This window comes from Microplitis demolitor, chromosome 9 (assembly GCF_026212275.2).
Source record: "Microplitis demolitor isolate Queensland-Clemson2020A chromosome 9, iyMicDemo2.1a, whole genome shotgun sequence".
NCBI lineage: Eukaryota > Metazoa > Arthropoda > Insecta > Hymenoptera > Braconidae > Microplitis > Microplitis demolitor.
In genome coordinates this window covers 189,662-207,871 of record NC_068553.1, presented here as the reverse complement: position 1 = coordinate 207,871, position 18,210 = coordinate 189,662, and the positions used below count along the sequence as shown (strand labels likewise).

Genomic DNA, 18,210 nt, shown 5'->3' with positions numbered 1-18,210 from the left:
AAAAAATTTTTTCAATCTACCCCCAATCGAACTTGATCTCGATAACTATCGAGATCTTGTGATTTATCTGAAACTACAATGGACTTATAGATCTGGGGTAAGATTAAGGGTATCTTCCATCGTCGTAAATTAAATAAATCACCTCGCCTGGGAAAGTAAATTTTTTTATCATCATAAATATTTATAAAAATAAAATTATTTTTAAAATTAACTTTGTCCAATTTACAATTTTTACCGGCGAGTGAACGAGCGAGAATTAAAAAATAAAAATAAACCAATGGCTTCTCTGACATTTTAACCATAGTTATACAAACAAATAACAATACTAGTAAATAAAATAGCTGCAGTAGAGAGAGTGAGAGCATGAGAGAGAGAGAGAGAGAGAGAGAGAGAGAGAGAGAGAGAGAGAGAGAGAGAAGGAATAGTATTCCCAAGGTGACAATATAACCACTCGAAATGTGTTTCTGTCTATGGCTCGGCGAATCCACCCCTGAATAAAGCAGGATTCAAACGCTGGCTGATAGCGTTGCTTTGACATCACATCCCATTCCATTCCATTCCATCCCCTAACCAAGCCAACCAAAGGGACTACTTCGCTCCCGCAGTTGCTAGAGGGGACGCTCTGATAATTTCGGATGCCAAAAAAATTAAATCTCCATTTAATCCTACGGGAGCTCCGGAATCGCTCGATAAACTTGCTTCAGTTTACTTTTTTTTATTTTGGCACACTAACGCACACATAAATGACTCCTGGGTCATACCGATTTATTTTTAAACAAATTTATGATACATTTTCTTACAACACGTTGAATTCTGAGTAAAATGAGTACCCACAAGCCTGGATTCTGTCATACTTGAATTAATATATTTTGAAATACCTATTTTCATATATTTTGTGTCATCAAACAGAAAGTAGTGATGTGGGTACTCGAACTTCAGGAAATTGTCTCTACAATTTGACCCTGAGCTCAGTTATATCAAATTATTACTTAATTTCTTAAAATAACTGCTCTAGCAGATTTAAGACTTCTATCGAAATTGAAAGAAAATATTTTTGCTGAAATATTTATCAGGTTCTGGATACTGGTAGTAATTTTTATTAAAGAAAAATATATCATTGAGGTTTTTATTTGTTATTAGTAAGGGTGTTGTGTAAGTTAAGCTTTAAATTGTAATAAATATAGTGAAGGACGAATTTCATCCTTTTAATTCAGTCCCCCAATAGTTGAATAGACGAGGGGAGTTTTCATCTTTTGTTACTTTTATCGAATGACAATTAGGTAGCTCCGTTTGTAATCTATATCATTGAATGGGCTTATAAGCTGGCAAACTTTTCAGCAGTTCAAAGAGAGAAGGCTTTGCCACAATAGCGACATATGTACGTTTATAATTGTGGTCTGCTGTCACTATACTTATTTTTACTGCTTTCGGGATTAAATTTCCTGTAGTTTGAGTACCCACAAGCTTACTTTTAAGTTTATAAACAATTGAGTAATTGTTGCTAACAATTAATTAACAATTTGAATGAACAATTATCACTAAGTCTAAATACAGTGATGTGGGTACTCATTTTTCATGGAATTTCGCCCAGTACTCAGATATTCATCTCGTTTATTTTTAAAAAAATTTTTTGAGAAAATTAAATTCTTAATTATTGTTTTTTTTTTTTCTTTTTTACTATGCAATTAGTACACAAAATAATTAGAACCATTTAATTACTGAGAAAATTTCCAGTAGGTTGAATACCCACATCAATATATTTGCTTCACTATATATTGTTCATATTTATATATATCTTATATAATAAGTATTGACCATTTTATCTAAACCTAAGCTTGTTGGTACTCATTCTACGCGGAATCACACCCGCAACAAGAATCTGGGGGTTATTTATTTTTAAAAAAATTCCAGATTTTTAAATAACAAGAAATTTAAGTTTTGAGAAAAAAAAATTTTTTCTTTCATTAACACTTTCAACCCCAAGTCAGTCACCCCGAATACCTTTGACGCTCGATATTGTTCGCGGTCTCCCAGAAGAATTTGCTCGGCGCAAGCTTAGAGGGAGCGAAAAAAAGTGCGAGAAAAAAAAAAGAATGAATATTTTCCCCTAGGAAATTCCAATTCTGGGATCGAATTCCATTAAGTTCTAATAGCCGAAAAAAATTTTATAGTTTAAAAATTAAAATATAAAAAAAAATTTATGGATTTAATTTAATGTAGTTATAAGACAGATAAGTAATGTCTATAGGGATGATTTAGTTGGTATTCGGTGATCCGAAAAAAGGAGCAATAAATAGGAAGATCCGACGTGACTGAAATACGAAATCGCGTCTTTATTTTATTTTATTCGTTAGTTATTTCCGAGAGAATGAATTTTTTTAGGGGAACCCAAATTTACGTTGATAAGAAAAAGTTGAAAAAACAGTTGAGATAAAAATAGAAAAAATATATATATGTATAAGAATGGTATTTGCTGAGAGACATATAATAGCGAGCGAGGAGTAATGGCGGTTACGATTGGACGAAATCGGGCGAAAAGCTATCGAGTGAGGGTGAAACTCTGATGGCTTTTGTCTGCAAACGCCCTGAGATAGTTTTTTTTACGATTCCTTTGCTATGAATAATAATAACACTTCTTTTAAATTAATCTTTTTACTTGAGGTAAAAATTCAACTTGCTGACCTCAAATAAATTTTTAAAAATAAATGACTATCAGATTCTTATAGAGCGCACAATTCTGCGTAATTTGAGTACCCACAAGCCTAGGTTTTGATAAAAAGTTCATACTGCAGTTTATATATATATCATAATGATATATTTTGCAAGTGAAGGGAACATATTGATGTGGGTACTCAAATTAGAGGAAATTTTGGTGAGATTTCAAAAATATTATCAATTTTTGATAAATAAATAATGGCGTAATAATTTTGGTTCAGTGACACCAGAGCTAATATTAAAAAATGAATAGAAAGAAAAAAAAATCTAATTAAAATAGATTGTAATTTAAATTGTTTTAATGAATATTATGATTAAATAAAAATATAAACGTGAGGATAATTTGAAAGTTGGTAGTCGAGCTGGACATTTTGCTTACTCAGTAGCGAGTCCATGTAAAGAATAAACAGAGCGCAATAACGTCATAAAAATCCTCGTGTCCGGAGCTTAATCCCTTGAATCGTCGCTTGCTAACGTTCATTAAATTCTAGTACTACTGTGCTCTCTTGTTAAATAATTCACAAAACAAAAAAAAATAGTGCACATGTAGAAAATAATTTTAAATTGTAACTGAAATAAAAATAAGAGGATTCATTGTTTCTCATTTCGCTTTTAAAATTTAATTCAACTTTTTTTTCATTCCTCAGCTTAAGGATCTTTAGAATTTATATTTTTAAAATACAACCCAGTCTGATAAAAATTTTTCCATTAAATTCAAATTTTTAAATTTCGCGCGAAATTCAAATTTTTAAATTTTCCCGCCAAATTTATAAAAAATCTGAATTCGAATATCTAACCATCCCGTTATACTAAAAGTACTTTGGAATATTGAATTCTGTGACCCAGAACACGGGGGGTCTTTAAAATAAACATGACCGCAATCACCAGGTGTTCTCATCCTAACACAAAATTTAAATAGTAAAATATTAAAGGGATTTTAAGTGAAAGGGAATGAACTAATTCATCTATTTGTCAGTAGAATGTTCTATTTAATATTTTCTATCCGTGATTACATATATTATTATTATTATGATAATAATTGTTATTGTAACAGAGGCCAATTCATCATGTGATGCGTCAATCATTTTATTGAATGACGTAGTCTGGTTGGATTAGGGTGAGGAGCCAAACAAAAGAGATGTAGTGTGAAAGCCATCATCATGTAGTCGGATGACGGGATATGAGGGTGTTTTTTTAAAAATATTGATTGGCCTTTTATTTGACCTACTAAACATAAAAGATGATAGAGACGTAAGGGGTTAGCTGACGCTTTTGTTGAAAAATTTTTTATTATGTGAAAGAATGTGTGGGTTTATATATATATATATATACTAATATATATACATGTCTATATAGTGGAATAGAGGCGTGAATTCCAAGAAAACTGAGGTATTTTATTCAAAAGCCGATAACTCGGGTTCTAATTATCGGAACGAGTCATTCAAGGGCTGATTTTTTTCCTCAGAGAACGTACTAGAAAAAAGGTCCTTATAAATTTTACCGTAACTTTGATAGTTTTCACGGTCCACGTCTTCAAAATTACTGAAAAATTTCGGACGCCTTTTCCAATTATTAGAGCAATTTTCAAAACTTGATAACTCGAGTTCTAATTATTGGAACAAGTCATTCAAGGGCTGATTTTTTTCGTCAGAAAACGTACTACAAAAAAGGTCATTACAACTTTTGCTATATTTTCAATAGTTTCCAAGATATGTACTCTGGAAATGACTTAAAAATTTCGGTCGCTTTTTTCAGTTATTGGACTAATTTTAAAAACTCGATATCTCAGATTCTAAGTACCGGAAGTACTTCTACTTGTGATAGCTTTTCTATTCAGTGAACGTATTACAAAAAAGGTCATTATGACTTAGTCGGTTAATTCATTAGTTTTAAAGATACGGTAGTTAAAAGTCAGTAAAAAAATATGATGATAATTTTTGTTATCTTCTCAAGCAAGCAGACTTGTCTTCTTGATAGAAACCCAATAGAAGAGCAAAATGTCCAACTTCTCAACTCTATTTTCTCACAATATTTCCACTAAAAAATATCCGTCTTGCCCAGATACTGAGTAGCGAGTCTGCTGGTAGATAAGGTCGCACTACCGTGGCACTTAAAAATCCCATTAAAACGATCGACTCGAGAGCCGTTGGTTGATGGTCTGACAAAAAACGACCCTCAACAAGAAATTATTTTTTTATAACAGATAACGGACACTCATAGCCCAGGCTTGAGATTATTAATGAATGCGGGTCTTAGTTAAATTAATTTTATATTAAGAAAAATAAATGTTTTATTTATTTTTGGTTAATAAATCTTAAAAACAAACTTTTTAGTTTGTCTAAGTTTATGTTTGCACGAGTATTGGCACGAGTGGTATTCTCGGTGGATACTTGTATGCATTTCGACGTGCCATGAATTTTCTACGCCAAGATTTAACATAATTTCGTATAGTTAATGCAAGCCGCTTGCCAAAAAACTCCTTTTCACTATTTCGCCCCTTTCTCTTACATTTCTCCCCTACGTCTTTTGTCCACATAAATTTTTTAAGACCCTGTTTTTATTGATTATTTTTTTTATTCCCCAATAAAATTTGAATACATTTAAATGAAAAATTGTTTGTTTCACTGGATTACAGACTAAATTTACGGTAGTTTGAGTACCCACATCACTATATTTAGAATGAAAAAAATTTCAACTATCATAAATTTATATTTTTTAATCTTACAGTAATAAAAAATTTTTTCTATCAAAATCACTAGTTTTATCTTCAAGTAAATTCAATTTTCAGTAGAATGAGTACCTACATCACTATATTCGGTCCCCAATAAAAATGAGTTATTTCGGTACATAATAAATATATACATGAAATATATAAATCTCAACTTTTTAAAACCTAGGCTTGTTGGTACTCATTTTACACAGAATCGCATCAGCTTTCTCACAACTTTTGTCATTTTAATCTCAAAAATGATCATCGCTCAAAATTAAAAAAAAAAAAAAAACATGAAACACGAATAAAATTTTACCCCTGAGTGCCGTCAGAGCATCGATACGATCCAATCCATCAAAACCACTCAAAGCACGATGAAAATTTCCTTGAGCAATGCAATCGGAAGCTGTAATATCGCAACGATTACACTGATACCGAGTCCTCGCCTGGGATTTCTAGTTCGCATACACACATTCATTCCCTTATTTGTCAGCCCTTCCTCTCTATCAACTCAAACCCCAGTCTTTTGTCTCACGATGAATCTACCAGAGAATGTATTCAACGATTCGCGGTTACTGCTGCCTACATCGCGCCCTTGTAGTCTCGAATGGCTCCTGGTTGTATGAGTTTCTATACTCTAATAACGAACCACCCTACCTACTCTATCAGTATTTGTTCATGAAAATTCTTAAAGTTTTGATGATGGTTATGACAGATAATTGAATTCATTAAGGTCTATGGGGAAATTTGATTCTAATGCTTCGCTACAACATATATAACTCAGTAGTCTATTCCATTGTGTGGTTGCTCGGGTCTATAGTGGTCTAGTTATACAAGCTATCATTAAAATTACTCTTGTTATTATTTGTGTTAAAGTTTCTTGGGTAATAGGAGTCCAGAGGCTTCTCATTGGTTCGCTGAATCTCGTGTATAATTATTTATTTATTAACTTTAATGATTTCGTGCATTGGGCTTCAGTTTGCGGAATTTAGTTGGGACTTATTTCAAATACTTTGGCCTCGTTTATTCCGGAAACTAATTAAAATCCAGTCAAATACACAAGGACATTTTTTGTAGTTTATGAACTAACTTGAATATCGAACGCATGAAAATCATTATCTGATAATTTTAATAAGAGTTATCGAGTTTTTAAAATTGCTTCAATAATTGAAAAAGACGCCCGAAATTTTTGAGTGGTTTTGAAGTTAAACATTTTGGAAACTATTAAAAATTCAGTAAAATTTATAAGGAGCTTTTTTATAGTACGTTTGCAAACTAAGAAAATGAGCGCAAGAAGACTTAAATCTGATAACTAAAACCTGAGATATCGAGTTTTGAAAAATGATCCAATAATCGAAAAAGGCGCACGAAATTTTGCCATTATTTTAAAGCCATGGACCGTGGAAACTATCATAGCTACAGTAAAATTTATAAGGACCTTTCTTGTAGTATCTTCAGTAACGAAAAAAATTAGCGCAAGAAGATCGCGGTTTGATTATTAGAACCCGAGATATCGAGATTCAAAAATAAGTTTTGAATTTGAAAAAGGTGCCCGAAATTTAGCGTTAATTTGGAAGACAGATAACTTTGAAAATATTGAAAATACAGTGAAAATTATAATGACTTAGTTTGTAGTGCCTTGAATGACAAAAAGAATGAGCGCAAGAACATGGAGGTACGATAATTAGAGCCCGAGATATCGAATTTAGAACATGGTAAAGTTAGTTCCGATTGAAAGGAGTAATAATTAGAGTAAAAAAGTACGTAAGCTTGAATAATAAACCAGTAACCAGAAATAAAATCTTAAAGTGAGTGCGATCAATAAAAGGCAGCGTTGGTAGTTGTTGTACTCTAGAGGCAAGCTGTGTAATGTCCGCATTCTCTATCCGGGTTAAAGAGAGAGACTGCAGTAGCTGTGTAGTAACGACTGGCTAAAGCTTTTCTACCTTCTTCCTTCTCTTTCTTCTTCTTCTTCTTCTTCTTCTTCTTCTTCTTCTACTTGTTGTTCTTCTTTTGGGTCTGGTTGGTCTGGTTGTATTGCCAGTACTGTATAGTCTAGAGTAGATGAAAGAGTTTGTATGACAGAGAAGCTAAACTAAACGATTTCTTGTACTGAGAGCTAGACTAGCCTAGGCTATCTCAAAGTAAAGCTTTCTATACTAAAGTTACACACAAATACACACACACACACTTACACACACGACTATGCTCCTCAGTTAAGTCAAAATGTCTATGGACTATAGTCCATCTAACATTTACCATCCAACCATCATCGTCGTTCTCGCTCCCGTCCTCTATATATATCGATCTTTTGGTACATTATCGCTCGGAAAGCTTTGAAGCTCAGTAAGTGGCACCTAGTTCTCTATCAAACTGTAACCAGCTGTGCCAGAGAAAAAGCTTTTTGTATATTTTATCATTATATATAAATATACTTAACATTTTATTTTTAAATATCACTTATATACTTTTTTTTTAATGTTATTTTAGAATTATATACCAATTTCATTTTAAAAAGATCAGTAACAAAAATTTAAACCTTTTAATGCATTAAATATTTACTTAGATCTTCACTAATAAATTTGCTGATTTTCCGTATTTTTTGTACTTTAACTCGGTACTCTATACTCAATACTCGGTATTTAATATTTTATAGCCGGTACTCTGTACTCTATACTTGATATTCAGTACTTAGTATCCGGTATTTTGTATCCAGTATTCTCCAGTACCGGTATATTGTATCTCTGTATTCGGTACTCGGTACTCGATACTCTGTACCTGGTATTTGATGCCCAGTGCACAGCAATCTGTATTCAGTACTTTGAACCCGGTACTCGGTATTCAGTACTTCTCTGTATTTGGTACCCGGTACTCAACACACCATACCTGATATTTGATACCCCTTTCTCTATACTCAGTACTCAACAACCTGTTTTCGGTACTCAGTATCCGGTATTTGGTACCTGGTACTTTGAAAAAACAAATAAATAAGGAATTTAATCTCGCGTGATTCCTATGTCGAAGGGTTTAAACCTTCGTCACTTGATCACGTAACGCAACGTATCCATATGTCACCCCCCCCCCCCCCACCCCTCGAGCCTTTTTGCACGCACACGCTGTATTTGTAAATTATGTTGGTTTAAATACTAATCAGGTATTTGCTCTCTCCAGCTAAACGCGATCTAATCTACGTAAACAAATTTCGAATTAGGTCACTCGACTCACTCTATAACTTCATAACAACTCCGTCATTCATTGTTATATTAATCGCGCTGATTATAACACCCACTAAATAATATTCATCGACCCTATGACATTTAACTTTTTCTGCTAAATTTAATTTTGTAAATATCATTATTTTTACTGACTTTAGAATTAACTTAACGATATTTTTAGTATTTCTATGGACTTAGTTGTACTTAAAACTTTGTTGTTTGTTATTTACACCTACCAAGTTCAAGTTTATTTATAACGTCATTTATTATTTAATTATTTCCTTTGTTTCGTAGAAATTGACTCGTTAATTTTAGATTATTGACTTTTAAAATTTATATCTTATGACGTAATCAAAAGAGAGAATTTTGTAGGCGCTAAAAAAATTCATTAGATTCTTGGCTACAAATTTTCTCACTCCGCGTCTTACAACAAAATAATCGATAACTGCATAATTAGTAATAAAAAATTCATGAAAAAATGAGACCGCTGTACTAAATCGTTAAATTATAGTCTGGGATTTTTTGCACCCGCGGTTGAACATTAAAACGGGGATGAAATTTTAATTAAACGCTTTTCGCGATTCTTAAAAGTTTTATTAGTTATAAATAGTAGATTCAATTGAATAAAATGTAAAAACTAAGTTAATTATTACTAAATCATCACGAGGTCTAAAAATAAGAATATTCAGCTTATAGTCTAGTCTATAGTTTTGATTATACTCTAGAACTAATCAATTATACAGCAAACTCATTCAATAAAAAAAAACTGTGTTTATATTATTAAATTAATTTTTAATTTTTTTTTTTCACCAAAAATATCAATTTTTTACTCAGGCGTCCATTATTCCAAAATTTATTATTCGATTTTAATTCTGCTCATGCCATTTTCGAATTCAGACTCTTGGCTAACCCAAACCCTCCCATAAGTTGGCAAAATATCAATATCCTTCCGAGATACAGACCCTCCAAAATTCTCTTGTCTCAGGTATGAAAATCACATTTTTGCTTAATTTTGTATTATTACTATCATTAATCAAAAGTAACTCAATATTTTACGAATCGGCTGACGCTATTTTGAAGATCAGTTCATTGGCTAACCAAAACCCTCCCATAAGTTGGCAAAATATTAATTTTCTCCCAAGATACAGCCTCCCCATTACTTATCCTTTAGAAAGAATATCCGCAAAATCAAATTTGGCCATAAACTAAAACAATGAATAAAATAAAAATCTAAAGTGTGAAAATCCTTTGAATTGATTAAAGTTGTCGCAGGTCCTAGTCGAGATCAATAAATCGATTCCAGGATACGAACTATCCAAGCATAGACTAGGTGACTATTCACCAGTTACACAGACAACTGGTAACTCTCAACCGGGTGAATAAATATAACCGAGGGCTAGCGTGCAATGCCGTTACGTCAATACACCACGATTCCCTGCTGTACTGATGTAGATCCATACCCTACTGGGATCTACCTCTGGCTCTACACATACAAGCTAACCTCAGCCCCGAGCTTCAACCCCTGAGCCGTCCCAGTCCCAGCTACTCGATTCTACTCTCCTCTAGCTCTGCTCTACTCTAGCTCGAGAGAGAGAGGGAGAGAGAGAGATAAAGAGAGAGAGAGAGAAGACGTACGCTTGCGAAAACACCGATATCGTTATTTATGTATCGCTAACCAGACTACCCTCAGTAACGTCGGCTATATCTCCCTAGCGACGATCTACCCCACAGTATAGCGCACACCTACACCTTTAAATATAATCCAGTATATTGTTTGATTGTGTGGATTCCAGGTCTGTCAGTGTGCTAACCAACGTAAAATCAAGAACTCAGGACAATACTGAGGACTGTACTAGACTATAGACTATTAGCTGGAGGACTAGACTGAGAAGACTCGAGCCACTTTTCGAGGTAAGTGAACTCCTTCATATCATTGTACTACAACTCTATAGTTATTTTTACTGGTTGCTGCTACTGCTACTGTTACTGGTTTGCTCTTTGATTACTATTTGATTTATGTCATCTATACCTTGTAGCACAATATATATCACAAACTATAGGCGCCATTAGGTATTTATAGATCAGCTAAGATGCTTTTAGTGATTTATTGATCCAGGGGTAACATGAGTTCATTAATTTTCATTTTTTTTTCCATTAACAGGTCATATAAATACTTATTAATGGATATTAATAAAGATTAATATGCATTAATTGCAACTTATTAATAAATATTTTTATAATTTGAGATGAAATGGGCAGTAGAAATAAAATTTAAAGGCTTATTTTCTTTCAAGTTTATTAAAATGAGAATTAATCATGATTAATGGGTATTAACGATGATTAATATGCATTAATTACGACTTATTAATAAATATTTTATTAATTTGAGGTGAAATGGGCAGCAAAAAATCAAATTTGAAGGCTCATTTTCTTTCAAGCTTATAAAAATGATAATTAATCATGATTAATGGGTATTAATTATGATTAATATGTATTAATTACGACTCATTATCCAATATTTAAGTATCGGGATTATAACGGTCCATTTTACCTCATTTCATAAAAATGCCAATTAATGATGATTAATTGGTATTAATTACTATGTGTTGATCAATATTTTTAAAATTTGGGGTGAAATGGGCGGTACAACAAGAATTAAATTGCCTGTTTCACCTTATCTTTACCAAAATCCGGATTAATGATGATTAATTGGTATTAATGATAATTAATGCGTATTAATCACTACGCATTAGTCAATGTTTTAAAAATTTGGGGTAAAATGGACCATGCATAAAGAATTTAACTTTCTATTATACCTTATCTCTTTCAAATTCCCAATTAATAATGATTAATTGGTATTAATGATGATTAATGTGCACTAATTATTACATATTAATCAACATAGTGATTAATTAATAGGATATTTTACCTGATAATAAAAGACTGGGGTAAAATGGTCCACTTAATCAAATTTTTTCTAAAATTATTGAGTAAAATCGATCGTGAAAAGTATTTTTGTTATAAGAAATAAAAATTTTTAAGTTGTGAGAAAAAAAAAACAGTATGGATGATGCGTGACTTAAAAAGACCATTAATTTTCTCACTCAATTTGCTGAGTTTGCAACTTTGCACAAAATTGCTTTCCGATCAATCAAGTCGTAAGGACACGAAAGTATAATATACCCCGAGTTTATAAAATCGTTGGCTGTTGGCTGTTGGTTGTTCGCTCCTCGTCCTCGGTAACTGCTACACACCCACCCATAAACGTTTTCCAGACTACAGACTGCAGTGAGCCCAGAAAACCTTTTCAGAACACTACAAAACTCACATGTTCTATATGCTAAGAGTTTTATAAGTTAAGTGAACAACTTTTTATAGCTCATCTATTTAAACTTTTATAACCTCACACTTTCAAACTCAACTAATTTATATAAATTATTATTATTTTTGAATCGAATATAAAACTCAATCCGTATTTCGTAAAATTAAAAATGCTGATTAAAGAATTTTTTTTTATTTTTTTTTACGTTACTCTAAAAGTTTCCGAGTTCTCATTATTATAAAATCACTAACGAACCAACCAACAAAGTACGGAGTTGTATTTCTGCAATTTAAACTGGCGCTCAAACTTAATAACTTGCGCTCAACAATTTTTATCTTTTATATTCTATTTCCTTCACTTGTAATACGATAATTGCTGACTACGCAAAATAAAAATAAAAAATGATATTTACTGGTTCATTTTACCCCAAATTAAAAAAATTTAATTAATACACATTAATTATTATCAGCATTCATTAATTGACTCTTTAATAATTATATGGGTCAAGATGGGCCACTTTCTAATTTTTTTTTAATGCGGCCCATTTTACCCCAAATAAAAAAAAATCAATTAATAATAAAAATACCCATTAATTCTACTCTGTAGTCATGGAATATCTATTTAAAAAAGACCTGGGGTAAAATAGGCCATATAAATCTTTATGAAAGAAAAAATAAAAGAATTTTTAAATTAAACTCTTATATATTTTTATAAAAATAAACAACTCGGGTAAAAGAAATACAGAAAGCTAAGAATCTCTAAGTAGTTGAGATAACACCAGAAGAAACAAAATCTCGATGGCACGTCACAAATCACTCCAATACCAGCATCTTACTTAAATCCTCGTGCGGCTTTGCTAGGAAATTAGTCTCGAGATGTGTTTTCTTAAATCCAAATTTATCGTTTATTTAAAACTCTTTCTCTCCCATACTCTCACATTACTCCTTAACGTACCAAAGACGTTACGTCTTAAGACCCTCACTGAATCATCAGATAAATCAACAGATTTTTTATTACTCCCTTCCCGACGCGTATGCCCATTCAATACTTGTTACTAACCGCCATCTTTACGCTTCAATGTGTCGTACTGTTTATTTATTTAAATACTACTTTCACCATATGTATAATTTATTTAATATCGCCAACGCTTCCTCTATTTTTCAATCTTCCGTATCTATAAATTTTATACGGCCCATTTTACCCCATATTTCATCAAAAATAATTATTTCGGGCGTTTTAATAAGCATTAATGTACTGTAATATTAAATTTATTATTTAAGAGGTTACGGGGTAAAATAGGTCGTAAAAAAGTAATAAAAATCATTAGATTTAATGTTTGAAGAAAAAAAAAAAAAGTAAGATGCCACCCAGCTAGTAAGCTAGTAGTTAGATAAGAGTGTCGTAAGAGCTAATGTATAGTTACATGTGCGCACAGTGTGTGTGTGGGTATGAAAAATATAGTGGATGAGAAATCCTACAGCTTGATATGCCGGGACGGGAGATAGAGTGTAAAGAAAAAAAGGGCGCCGGAGCGAAAGACTTGCTGGTTGATGCGGAAAAAAAAAATACTAAAACTCTTTCGGATAAAAATCTTGTGTTTTTAAAATACTTAGACATCAAATTTACAAGCAAAACTAATCGGAGTAATTTATTATACAATTCTCGTCGCGGTTACTTGTTTTTTCTATAGAGTTTCCAATGCTTATTATCTACTAGATGAATTTTATATTTTTTTTCGGACTAGAATTTTTTAAAAACTAAATGAGTATGATTTCCTTGTAGGCGATAACAATCCGCGTAAAATGAGTACCGACAACCCTAGGTGTTGATAAAGTCGAAATTAATCATGAAAATTGTTAATTTAAAATTTATAAAAATTAGTTGATTTTTTTTTTTATCAAAATATGGTGATGTGGGTACTCAAACTAGAGGAAATTTACTCAAGACTTGAGTGTAAATATTGATTTTTATATAATTTTAATCTGTGGAAAGAAAAGACCGGAAGTTGTAGGATTGGAAATTTAAATATTTATTGTCGGTTGATTTTAGATGTGATAGTTAATAATCTTAATGAACGTTAACTAGCAACTAAAAAACATGAGTTAGCAGTAAATACATAAAGTAAAAACCGGAGAATCAACGATAATAAAATGAATTTAGTGTGAAGGATATCGTGTTGAAAAATACATATAATCATAGCATGAATAATGAATGCACCCTTTATCATATTTTTTAATACATATTGTGTTTCATTTAGTGGGTACGGTAACATAAATACTGATAATAATCAACTTTGACTCATACTCGGTAATAATTAATCAGCGATTCGTTAAATTCATTTGCAGAAAGACGATAAAGTCACTCCGCCTGTAAGGATTTAACTTCAAAAGGGTTACAAAGCTTTAATTAATGTTTTACATGTTGCAATTACACACACAGAGCACATGAAAGCCTACAACAGATTTATATATAGACCTTTTTATACTTTGTTATAATTTTAGCTTACGCCCGAGAAATAAATATCTCTGGTCTATTTTACCTCACCATAATTAATACTCATCATTAATTTACTTTCTGAATGCCAATTAAAGAAAAAAAAAAAAAAAAAAAAATTAGACCCCCCAAAAATGACCCGCGGATTCGAACCCGCGACCTTATTTTCAATATTAATTTTCAAAATTTTTTTTTTTTTACGATAACTCCGAAACTAATGGCCCGATTTACTCGATCAAAATTTTATATTACTCAGAATTGAATTCTTTGTCATAAAAACCATTTCCAGAGGCAACCGGGGTAAGATGGGTCGCTGAAAAAAATTTTTTTTTGTCCAAAACAATAAATTTAGGGGATTTGAATAAAATATGTGAGCACTAAAATGAGTTTTTAAGCTTTTTAATAATACTAGAGTTAATTAAAAATAAAAAAATGACACAATGCATTATAGACGTGACATCTGGTCCCGTATGCCGAGTCTAGGTAGTAAAAGTTAGTGAGTGAGTTTTATGACTGACCTTATTTTTCTCTCAGTCTCTGCATTTTTCATTACCACCTAAGCTAACTTTACTTTGTCGTTGATAGATATAGACTCTCAAAGACCTCTATCTACACCCAACCTTTTTAGTTAACTTTTATCTTTAGGCATTAACATGTGAGTATTATTTATTACAATACGTTTTACTCCATTATTCTAATGTAATGCAGTATTTAATTTTTTTTAACTACGTGGGGTAAAACGGGGGGTTAAAATTTTTTTTTTTATTACTGCCCATTTTATCTCAAATTAAAAAAATTAATTAATAATGATTAATACATATTAATTATGATTAATGCTCATCAATAAAAATGAAAATGAAACATATGGAGTAAAATGGAACATAAATATACAATTAAATAATACAATAAATGCTAAACGAAGAGAAAAAAAATCATAGGCGGTACCTTTGAGCATTAGCATACAGGACAGTAGCTAAGACTGAGGCAGTTATTCAGCGGGTCCACAACTCGAATCAATACACAATTCTTATGTCCCGTGTCCGTGCAATGCTGCTTCTACAAGTTAACTTACAGAACAATCGTCTTTACTCTTTTACCGCCTATTAAAATGGTTAATTCAGAGCAAAGCATAGCATACCATCAGCCAGTAACCAGCAACCAGCAGTCACTAGAATACAAGGGGGGTCGTCGAACCACTTGTACACACAGCGGTCTTTGTATCGCCTTGTGTATATACATCGCGGTATCGCCGTCTATGTCAAGCTAACTCGAGCTCAATAGGGGAGTAATTATTTTCTGCGCAATGGGCCCATTGCAATTTTTTAAAAATTATTTCTTTGTCTTCTCTACACTCAATATTTACATATGATATTTATTATTCATTAAAATATCAATACTTTTGATAAATATTAATACTTTTTTTTAGACCACCCTTGTAGTGACATTCTTTTCATACACCCCACATGTAATGTGTAACACATGTGTAATTATTTAGCTCAAACTATTTTAGTAACGGCACGTGCTTTCAAAAGACTTTCATAAGTCAAATATTATTTTTTAAACTATTATTATTTTTTTACTTAAATATTTACAGGGATTGTAAATCTACGGCCCATTTTACCCCATACTTTAATTTAAAATTTTTATTAATAGTAATTAATGTAGATTAATGGCCATTAATCATCATTAATCGATTCTGGAGCAATGACTCGTAATAAATTCATGAAAATTTTGATTTTAAAAATAGGCGGGAAAAAAAGTAATAATAGAAAAGATCTCTAATCGTGTTTTCATTAAAATGCTCTGGGCAGATGTCATTTATTTGCAATATCCTCTCTCGAGTAGTTATGAGTACACGTGCCGCAGTTATTGTTTGATTATTTTCTATCCGCATATTTCAGTAGATATTCAAATATTAATCCGTCAATTATGACATATTATAAAATTATCATTTTTATTTGAATAAAAAAATAAAATAATGATAAAAATTTAATCCCCATTGGGATTTTAGTCACGTAAGTGTTTTAAATTCACCGCGTTGACAGAAATACCTCGAAATAATAAAGGTCTTAATAAATATATTTAATGCGGGACAATTTCGGAGCGTAACCTTGGACTAAAAATATGTAGGCGTTGAAACTCTCTTTGTTATGGAGGGAAAAATAAAAAATTTGGTATTATAAATTGGAGTGGAAATTAAGTTTTGGAATAGTTGCTCGTTATTATTGACGTCTGATCCCTATGAGTCGTATATATAGTTGATGGTTACTAGTAGAGACTAGACTAGACGTTTGGTTGGGTCCGCTTGAGTTCCAATCTGTGCTTGCGAATCGATAAGGCTTTGCCCGGACGAGAGAAAACGAGAACGAGGAAAGTTTATTTAGGGTGAAAGACTTTTTTTTACTTTTTTCTGATAAAAAGTTTTTCATTTTTTTTTTTTTTTTCATAATAATTTTATGAAAAAACAGTACTATGCTAATTAAACGAACTTGTTTATGCAAAAACGACAAAATTAAAAAAAAATCTGGAAATTTTTGCCATGGAACATTTTTTCATGGTAAAAATTTAAAACGATTGTATATATCTATTTTTCCGTGAAATTTTTCCACACCGTTTTCCAGAAAAAATTTCCGCAATGTTGTTAAGAAAAAAATTAAAAATTTACAATTTCATCAAAGAAGCTATCTTCTGAAAAATTCACATGAAAAAAAAAAAATTAGTTGCTTTTCAACTGAAAATTAGCATGGAAAATTTTTTCTTAGACTCAGTAAAATTTCACAAAACATTTTTACATATATTAAGAAAATTTGCATAGATAAATTCTTAAGTTAAATTTTCATAAAAAAAATAGCATAAATGAAGTTTTTAAATTATTTGATAAAAAAATTTTAATGACAAACGAAATTGAGAGGGCGCAGTGGGGTGTTTCCAAAGTGAGCGTAAAATAGATTAGACTGACAGAGACCGAAAAAAAAAGAGTGCGCTTTAGTTTGGGGCGGGTCCGCACGAGACAAAATATCTTTAAAAAAAAAAAAAAATCTTCCCTCTTCTCCTCCCACCAGATAAACAAATCGTATATAGAAAACCGGCGGATAATTACCTGCTTGGTACATTGATCCTCAAAAAAAATCTTAACAATTATCATTGCACGTGAAACCATTAGCACAATTCAATCACCATTTCATTTAATTCAATAATTAAAAGAAAAATAATAATGCTTAAGATTGAGTAAAAAAAAATCACAGTTTTATTCTCCACTGACACTAGCACCAGTTTTTGAGGTTAGTTCATTCGAGGGTGAAAATAAATAAATTTCGTTATCGAAACTGATTCCCTAGTGATAAAAGTAAATAATCCTTGAAAATAGTTAGCGTATTGCTGGCAATAAGACAGCAGAGAGTGCACTGCGGGCTGGATTTAGTTCCTCGTTCGACCCGAGTCAACGTTCGACTCCCACGCGCGCATGCGCGGGTCATTATTACGAGTTGCGCCGTATCTATAATAATAATTCTTCTGTTTCTGTCTCTACTACAGTGGAGTTTGTAGAATAGGGGTATGGAGCTGAATAGGCTGTAGATATAGACGAATTTTATTCTGTCGTCTATCACTCGCTGACGTTCTGTCCCTTGGCTCTAGACTACGTACTCACTACCCGATCCCGACAATCGGCATTACGCAACCCCCGATACTAAAAGTATTATGCTCAAGAATTAGATGGATGGATACGGGATTAAGAGTTTCTGAGAGGGTTTGTT

At 31.9% G+C, this 18,210-nt stretch overlaps 1 protein-coding gene across 1 annotated transcript in view; it reads right to left on the bottom strand.

The window, feature by feature from the left end:
- The window catches only part of LOC103575365 (teneurin-m), an 84,261-nt gene extending 66,402 nt beyond the window's left edge, over window positions 1-17,859 (bottom strand). Inside the window, exon 1 of the mRNA XM_014444824.2 lies at window positions 17,556-17,859. Within this exon, the coding sequence (XP_014300310.2) occupies window positions 17,556-17,568 (13 nt within the window). The 5' untranslated portion in view covers window positions 17,569-17,859. The remainder of the gene's footprint in view (window positions 1-17,555) is intronic.
- Between the last annotated feature and the right edge of the window lie 351 nt (window positions 17,860-18,210).